This window comes from Hypomesus nipponensis, chromosome 25, assembly GCF_054491055.1.
Source record: "Hypomesus nipponensis isolate SF chromosome 25, ASM5449105v1, whole genome shotgun sequence".
Taxonomy (NCBI): Eukaryota; Metazoa; Chordata; class Actinopteri; order Osmeriformes; family Osmeridae; genus Hypomesus; species Hypomesus nipponensis.
In genome coordinates this window covers 12,138,566-12,148,046 of record NC_140385.1, presented here as the reverse complement: position 1 = coordinate 12,148,046, position 9,481 = coordinate 12,138,566, and the positions used below count along the sequence as shown (strand labels likewise).

Below are 9,481 nucleotides of genomic sequence, written 5' to 3'. Positions count from 1 at the left end.
GAACATTCCTTAAGTTGTAAGTCATATAACAAATGCAATGTGTTACTCCTAGACTGGCTGTCACTCAATTATAAAGTCATCCATCTGCTGGTGAACCAGTATTCCCACAGCAAGGAAGCAAATCAAAGGGGAATGTCAGAAGCTAGCCTTGCTATTGTTACACTACTAGCAGTTATATAAAAATATCTAGCTGTAAACCTCTGTGTCAAACCATTCATTGACGACCACATCTGAATCTATAGCCTCTTTGTTTTTACTATTTTTATTGTTGTCCAATTATCAGTATACCCTTGATGGATGTAGGATTTTAAATTTAATTCTTTTAACAAACACAATCTCTTTAGCATGTTATACTGGTCTGAAAAACTTCACTTATAATTTTGCTTCATACTTTAAATATTATATTCATGTTGTCTTTCCTCCATTATTTAGTGATTTAGCACTTTTTCCATTTAGCAGACAAATTACAAATACTCTACTTAAGCAGGATTTTTCAGTGCTCTCTCCTCCTCAGTGCTTGTGAGCTCTTGCTAGTACACTACAGTATGTGTGTGTGTGTGTGTGCATGTGCAGCCATGTTATGAGCAATGAGAACATAAACCTAAACAAAAACATGCTCTCTATATGGTGTGCGACGGGCCCCCCACAAAGCTGATTTATCCAATGACTTGTTGCTGAGGGATGAAAGAAAAAAATGGATTCAAGCTGTCCATACTGGCCTTGCTGACCCTGTTCTGGTTGAATCAAACCTGAGCTTCTGAGATAAAGCAAAGGCTTCTTGATACCTATGTGCATCCAAATAAACACAAATAAGCATTGTAAAGCATGAACTCTTTCCTAAAATGTATTGCACACATTCATTAGCACACACAGCTCTACATAAAGATCATTTAAATACATACAATAACTAAAAATTAAGCACATAATTGACTAAACAATATGGCACGAAGCATTTGCTACCAAAGTAAGCCCCAAATAATCCCTATTTTTACTTTGTATCAGAGACTTTGTAATAAATAAATATTTGTAAATATTTGTAATAATTTGTTGCTTTTGAAGGCTTGTTGATGATGAGCTTGTAACTTAATGAGATCTCTTTTTTCTTTCAGTACTGTCTGGCAGGAAAATGATGGGAGCAGGACCTGTGTAATCACCTTGGACCGGAGCCTTCAGGACAGGAAGGTTTTTTTTTAACAAAATCATGACCACACTCTGACAGCTCTTCTGTGCTCTCTTTCATCCTCTCCTCCTTACCCATTCTCCCCTAAAACAAACAAGACTGAAAGGATCTATCCAGAACTGTTGTTGAATCCAGTTTCTGGAAAAGCTTTATGCAGATTCTTAGGACTACAGTTCTTTTTTGCCCTATGATTGACCAAAGGCTTTTTTGGAACAAAAAGCTGATATAGAATTATCGCATAGCTCTCCTCTCTCTTCCCTCCCATCATAATTTTCCTTCCTTGAAGTCCCAAAGGCACCAACCAATGGAGAGACGGAGAAGGGAGTCAGGATAAAGCAGAGAAATAGAGTGCCGGAGGAAGTAAAAATCTGCTGATTCGTCAGGCTTTGGAATTGGGTCCTGTGAGGTTTGATTCATTCACGGTCCCCCAGCCTGGGAGAACTCCTATCCCAGCACAGACAGACATAATAATAATAATCTCTATTTACGGTTGAAAAAACAACAAAGAACCTAAAAAAAGCTTGGTTTGGCAAGGCCACATATTTGCCAGGTAGATTTCTGCAATTTTTTACTTGGTTACAAAAGAAAAACAAAAAACTAAATATGACAAGAGGGTTGAGTTTTCCATGTTGGCCCTTGTGGTCGTTGATGTTGTTCAGCCTGCTAGCCACGGTGAGGGCACTGGAGTTTGGAGGTGCTCCCGGCCAGTGGGCACGCTATGGGCGTTGGGAGGCCGGCTCAGTGGGTGAGCTGAGCTTCAGTTTGAAAACCAATATCAGCAAAGCCCTGGTTCTCTATCTAGATGACGGTGGGAACTGTGACTTCATGGAGCTCCTGATTGCCAGTGGACGCCTCCAGCTCCGTTTTGCCATTCATTGCGCAGAACCGGCCACCTTACACATGGAGACACGGGTCAACGATGACCGCTGGCATATGGTCCTCCTTACCCGCAACTTCCGCGAGACCCTTTTGATGGTGGATGGTGAGACTAAGGTGGCAGAAGTCAAGTCCAAGAGGAAGGAGATGGCTGTGGTCAGCGACCTTTTTGTCGGAGGGATTCCTCCAGACGTGCGTCTTTCAGCGTTGACCTCCAGCACAGTCAAATATGAGCCGCCTTTTCAAGGCCTGATCTCCAACCTGAAGGTGGGCGAGATGCCTCCAACCCTGCTCAACAGCCAGGGTATCCAGAGTGACCTGGAGTACCTGTGCACCAAGCAAAACCCATGCCTCAACGGAGGGTTCTGCTCTATCCAGTATGGAGAAGTCCACTGCGACTGCACACACACACGCTTCAAGGGGAAGTACTGCAAGGAAGGTAAGATGGCAACTCTTTCGTACAGTCATTTGTGAGATTCTACTGTAAATGTACAAAATCTGATAAAACTTCGAAATTATTGAAAATTTGAGCGAAATACTAGCCTGACGTTGTCCTACTCATAATTCTAGTCAGAATATGAGTGTTATACTGCTCCATTGGGCTGTGATTATGGGACGTGTTTCAACCAAACCCTTAAAAAAATGCCTCTTCGCTCAATTGAATAGACCTACAACCAATCAGAGCAACGTAGTTACTGAATCCCGTAGGAAGGACGGCAAAAAAATATTTTTGATCGACAAATGCCTTGATCGCATTTCTCTGTTCCTCTTTCAAAATGAATGCGCTGTCGATGTCTTCTAAAACAGACTTGATGACAGAATCTACACATCTCACCTCTCCAGCAGCAGCCATGTTTGTTGAAAAAAATTCAACCCAGGCGCTCTTTGGTGACATGGTTGATTACGTTTACTGTTGATCATCTGTCCATCATTGTATACAGGCCGCACTGACAATTTCATTGGTACAAACAGCTTTGGTGCGGGCATAGTTCCGCCCAGGGACGGACTGGGAGTAAAAATAGGCCCTGGACTTTGATCCAGACCAGCCTACCAGAACCGGTCCCGTATACGCCACCACAGCGAGCGCCCTGCTAATGCATGCAAATTCTGTGCCTGATGTGATGCTTTGGGACTTCCACGCTTAATGCGAGCACGCGTATATAGCGAACTATTTTGGCTGATTTGAGCGAAAAGTAGTTTTTTGAGCTTGATGTAAAACAAACAAACATAGCATTTGGTCCAATTGGTAAAACATTGTCTAGTGAAGGTAATTACGTTTACGTTTCTTAACCTGGTTTTCCATCTTCATATTGTCTCTATAGCTAACTTTCGATCTGTCAATGTCACTGTTGTGTATAAGCGGCACTAAGGGCTGCATAGACGTTCATTTGGAATAGACCAACCGGCCTGGGGGAAAGGGGGGCCGGCAAACTGTGTTGCTCTATCTTCCTCCAACATTTTTATTAGTAGTAAAAAATTATGGGTCAGAGGGCCGGCGGCCCTCCCGGCGGCAAAAGTGCTCCGGCCCATCGGGAATTCTCCCGATTCTCCCGATGGCCAGTCCGCTACCGGTTCCGCCCCAACGGAGCCAGACCGAACTTCCCGACCTCAAATGTTGTGATCGGGCTAAGTCCGGCTGGCACCCAGGCTAGGGAAATACAGTATCTTAAACGAAGTTGAAGTGCTTTCATTGACTTGGCTTCAATAATTGTCATTTTAACCCTTTAATACACAACATGGGTCCAACGTGACCCGATGGAGTTTTCTGTATCTTGCTTTTTTTTTTTTACAAAATCATTCAGTATTCCAGGTATTCCTCAATTAACTTGTTTATAGTCATCACAAGTCCTTATTTTTTTTTTTTTTTCTTTCTTTTTGAATAACAATCTTTTTTTTGTATCACTACCCCTCTAATGCACAACATGGGTCTAAAAGGACCCACATTACCTATGATATTTCATGTAGGGCTGAGTGTTTCCTCGGTGGCTTTATACATTGGATTTTGCAATTGGATCCAAAAACGCTCCTGCAAGGCCTTATCTGGGCTCTTGTCCTGGAGCCGGTTGAGTTGTGAAATGTGTGGCAGTATGTTCCAAATTGCAAAAATCTAAAGTTTCTTGCTCAGAAAGTATGAAAGACAAAAAATTTAATAATGATTTGTGGTAATCATTGGGAGTCAGATGGCTGAGCAGTGAGGGAGTCAGGCTAGTATTCAGAAGGTTGCCGGATTGATTCTCCGCCGTGTCAAATGATGTTGTGTCCTTGGGCAAGGCACTTCACCCTACTTGCCTCGGGGGGAATGTCCCTGTACTTACTGTAAGTCGCTCTGGATAAGAGCGCTGCTAAATGGCTAAATGTAAATGTAATCAAAAACAAGATAGTTAATGAATAACTCAAAATTTAAATAATGAAATTGATTGATTTAAAAAGATTTAGTAAAAAAACAACCAGCCATACACTAAATATCATAGGAAATGAATGCGGCTCATTTTGGACCCATGTTTTGCATTAGAAAGGGTAAGCATAGCTTGTCTATCAAAGGGTTAAAAATCCCAAAATGTTATACAAGGGTCAACATTATGCTTCCAAAACATAGGATTATCAGGGTAGGCGATAGGCTATTTAATTCTCGTCCACGATATAAGATGAATAAGAGATAAGTGATCCCCTTTAAAGCAGCTAAGCAACAGCAACGCTGTCACAATCTTCAAGGCAAAGCTAGCCATGAAAACCAAGATGATAATGTATATGCTAATGAAGTCTGCTCAGTGACCTTTTGAAGAATCATGCGAGTGAGGTAGAGACTCACACTTTTGGAGGAGGCTCAAGTGATGTCTCTATTCTGTGGTGACGTCGTTTCTTATAGAGACATAAGTCTGATAGATGAGCTGAAGCAGATGGAGAGAATGTTTGTAATACTTTGGTTCTCTTGAAGGTAATTTCACATAGAAAGAAAACATATTGCTAAAAAGATGAATTGCTCAAGCTGCATCTGCTCTTTGTTAGTGACGAACTTCATTTTGAGAGGGTCTACTTAATGAAACTTAAATGAGTTTTTGTGAGTGAGGTTGACATGTCAAGCGTTTACTCGTGAATCTAGAATGAAACATTAAAACATAGATTTTTCCCTCTTGTCATCAATTTTTCTATTTTTATCAATTATGTCTATGACCCAACAAATGTGTTTTTTGCGTACCCAAGTTGCTCTATGTAGGCTACTTATCTTGCGTTTGTTTTTGTGCATGACCGTCATGTCAGTTCCATGACCGCTCACCACCCATCTTTCTATCACTTGGCCTCTATTATTTACTCCCACTCCCTCGCTGACATATCCCTGTAACATATTTATTTCACCTTACTTTCTTATGTTCTTGTTAGTGGTGGGCATAGATTTTTTTTTAACCTAGATTAATCTCACTGTAATCTTGGCGTTAATCTAGATCAAAATGGGTCGTTGAATTCTGCCGAAGGCATTCAGAATATGGGCTACACAAATAATGACTAAAAGTTAGTATTTGAAAACGGGTTTCTCAAGACAGGTGGCGCATTTAGACCAGGGGCTCATCTCCTGTTTCCAAATTCACAAACTGCTTGAGAAAGCTGTTCTACTATGCTAATTGGTGATGAAAATAGATTATGTTCAATAAGATGTAGCCTACTTGTTTTTATTAACTGTTTATTAGATTAGTTACATTGGCTGATAAAGCTGTGTACTGACGGACTTACCTCGGTTGCACTCAAACATCGTAGTTTGACGACGACGGCTTTTCCCCTGCGCTACATCAGAGCTTGGCCCGGCATCTTCCGCATTAGCTAAGGGATGCTTTGCGTTAAGGTGTTATTTGAGACTGGAAGAACTCCTACAGTCAACTAATTCCGCATAGCACAAGGTGCAAACAACCTTAGTCTTGTTGAGGTTTCCTTTGGGAAGCTTCTTAAAAATACATTTTCCCTGAAGCAAACCAGGCAGCTTAATAGCTGCATCCATGTTAGCACGTCACGTCTGATGTGATAATTTCATACACAAGGCATACACACAGGTTCGAAGACTGGTTCTCACCCCCTACAGTACAATTCGGCTAGGTATACATCCGCGCTAAGATATCATGGTGAAAGTCATCATAGCTTGCGTAGTATAGACCAAGCTCCCAACCCAACTTTGAGAATAGAGTAACGGCGATATTTTTTTTATCGCGCGATAAGAGTTTAACGTTACGCAGCACGTTAACGCCGATAACGGCCCACCACTAGTTCTTGTTCATTCATCTGGGATTCATTTTGATCCCACCATTCACACTTTCTATGAGGCAATATTTCCTTTCCATTTCTCTGAAATCACTGTTTCCCACCAATATTCTCTTTCTTCTTCTTCCTCCTTCACTCTCTCTTCACCTGTTTATCTCACCTTTACCTGCTGTCAGCACTTCCGATCGTCCCCTTTTTTTCTATGTCTCACTTGCACCACTCACACCCTCTAGCCGTTCTCCTAATGTTGCAGGCATGTCTACACCTATCCTTCACCGTTTTGTCTTTTCTTCCTTAGTTTTTGCTACTTCCTTTGTTCATTTACATTTACAGTTTTCATACTGCCACTATAGTAGCTGTCCATTTTCTTTTTACTGTGCAGATCAGCTATATCTCTGGTGATCATCTATAATCTATGGGCCTCCGAGCTCCTCCGGTTGATTGATGAGGGTGATGTAATTCTTAGTAATTTTCAGAAGCAAGTTAATTATTTAGAAAAAAAAATCAAAAACATACTTCTTATACAATCCATACAATTTGTACATGCTTGTGTTGATATGTATCATGTGATAAATGCAAATATGTGGTTGAATTTTGAAGTATGTCACAAATGCAAGTAATTAAACTAATGTTGGATTTTAAAATGATGGCATATATATGAGAGATTAGGATTTTGTGTGTTTATGTTTGTGTGCTGACGTATGGTTTTAAACTTTTAAATTAGTTTTGGATGGGTGTTGGTCCTAATTCTTGTCCCAAAGGTAGATCCAACTTCAGAATTTTTGTTTTAAGATCTATCTCTATACTTTAGTTTAGGATATTGGAAGTGCAGCTGTCTAAGAAGATTGAAATGAGTTTGACACAGTGGGCAAAACGGCCAACATACGCATCTCTTTCTGACGCACTGGCACACAAGTACACTCTTCCTTGCACACTCTCGCCCTTTTCTTCTCTTGATAGTACAGGGCTCTGTTATTTGTGCTTGCCAAGGCCCATGAATTACCTGACATACACTTGTTTCCCTCTCTGCTCTCTCCTCAATCAGTATTCCTATTATTCCATTCTCCTCAACTCTCTCATTCTCTCTCCACCTTGTTTTCCTCTCCTTTCCCCTCTTTCTTGCTGTTCCTTCCTCTTTCTCTAAATCTTCACCCCCTCTTTCCTTTCTCTTCTGTGTCAGATTGCTTGGCGTCTGTGTATGGTGGGGGCTGAGAGGAGATACAGCCCCATAGCTCTTGGCGAAATTGAGAGCAGAATACCAATGCGATGCACTGTGACTGCGGGAAACATTTGTCCTTTTGAAATGGAGAGAGGAAAAGAGAGGGAGAGAGACAGAGACGAATAAAGAGAGTGAAACTGAGCAAGTAGGGGAGAGAAAGATAGAGAGGGGGAGGGTTACAGAACCGAGAGCATGAAGATATTCATTTGGTCTGTGCTAATTTGTTTCTGAGTTGTTCTTTGGTTTGAGCACTGTAAATTGGGTCATTATTTCCCAACCGCCTGTACAGAAGCCTATTTATTCCTTTTATCTAACATGCGGGTGGAGATGTAAAGGTCTCTCTCTGACTCTGTATCCCTCTTTTTCTCTCTGTCTCTTTAGTTGGTTTAAGCCACTTAAATGTCTTTGCTAACCAAGGCTATGATGGGCTGTGTTGGCTTTGCTATGAAAGGAGGGCATGTCAAAGGAACTGCCTTGAATCTTTTATCTAAAGACCTCTACTCATTCAAAGAAGAGCAGTGTACTGCAACATTTTTGAAAGCAATTACATTTTTTATATATATATTATCAACATTTGAGTGGCAGAATGGTTAGTAATAAAGGTTTCGTTTGTTACATGTATTACAATTAGAATGGGGGTGATAGTCTCACAACCCTTTTCCCTAATGGTACATCAAATATTTCTCTAACTTCTATTTTGCTTGTATACCTAACTTATGAAGAGAGGGTCTGGAAAACAGTTACCTTTGATTGGGTTGTCTGAAGATTCCATGAAAGAGTGTAGGTTGGCACAAAGAAAAAGCTTTCAAGTCTGTGAGCACAAATAAAAAGAATGAGGGCAGAATGAGTGTTCTCTTCTTAATATTCACCTACAGGGCGTGTGAATGCTGTGTCTCTCAAACATCAGTAACACATAAGGGCATACACTCACACAAACTTAAACACACAAACTTGAACACAATTTCACCTCCCAATCTCAGCCCACAACCTCACCTTTTTTCCCATTGCACCCTGCCATTGAACCAGTTGGTTTCTGACAATTTCAAGCATGGGAGCCTCAAATTAAAAGGGACTGTGTATCACCTGTACAGGCCATTGTTTTTGTATAATTGATAGTGACCCTTGGTGTCTTTTCAGATAACCCCCATTGGCAGTGCCAATGCCCGGGAGCCTATGGTCTCACTAGCTGGGGAAATTAAAGGTTAAATTAGCTTAGGAAAATGGCCGCCTTGATGTTAAAACCTCCCTTCATTTCCCCGGAAGACATGAGAATAGGTAGCCTGGCATTGGCCAGACCCATTTGCGTTTTTCCCCTCTGTTCATTTTCGATTTCATTATCAATGGGCGCAGACCAAAATGCCCCTGGACGCAATTGGATAGATACAACCAATCAGGGCAGCGAAGCGTCATTATGGTTTTTAATGAAAAGGCCTCAATGGAGCTTGGTGGAGATTTCGTGATTGAGATACTGTTTATACCCATGAGCTTATGTTTTGGGGGATTTTTTTTGTGCACTATGCATTTGTACTTGGTCCAGGTTCTGTTGTTTTCCTGTAAATGATGCCGATTAGGGTTTTGTAATTTTGTGTGTCAAAGGTCATGTGATGTGTACTGTGTATTTTTCTTGTGTTCCATCCAACATATAATACGCACAGATATGGTTTGTTTCATATAGACTGAAGGTCTGTATGTGAACTTGGAATTGAAAAAAACCCAGTAATAGTTAATTTTCATGTTAAAAGGAGCTACTGGAGATGATGCAAAGCAGGATCCTCAAATAACCCAAATAGCTTAAAATCAACCTTTCTTCAGCTGTGCAGCTCTGTCACAAAAATATGGGTCAGAGTACAGCATCAGCAATACTGTACCTCCTCATAGTTGGCACGCTCTGTGGTGGGCGTTCAAAACAGCTGCTTCTCTCATTAACAACCACTTCGCTTCAATTCCACTCTCATCATCAC

The 9,481-nt window shown here is 41.1% G+C and overlaps 1 protein-coding gene across 1 annotated transcript; it reads left to right on the top strand.

Annotated features, from left to right (window-relative positions):
• The first annotated feature begins 1,119 nt into the window (after positions 1-1,119).
• Positions 1,120-7,513, top strand: LOC146222329 (neurexin-2-like). Its single transcript, XM_084692145.1, has 2 exons — positions 1,120-2,495; positions 7,482-7,513. Exons 1-2 carry the CDS (start codon positions 1,784-1,786, stop codon positions 7,511-7,513), a joined length of 744 nt encoding a protein of 247 aa, XP_084548271.1. The 5' UTR covers positions 1,120-1,783.
• The last annotated feature ends 1,968 nt before the right edge of the window (positions 7,514-9,481 follow it).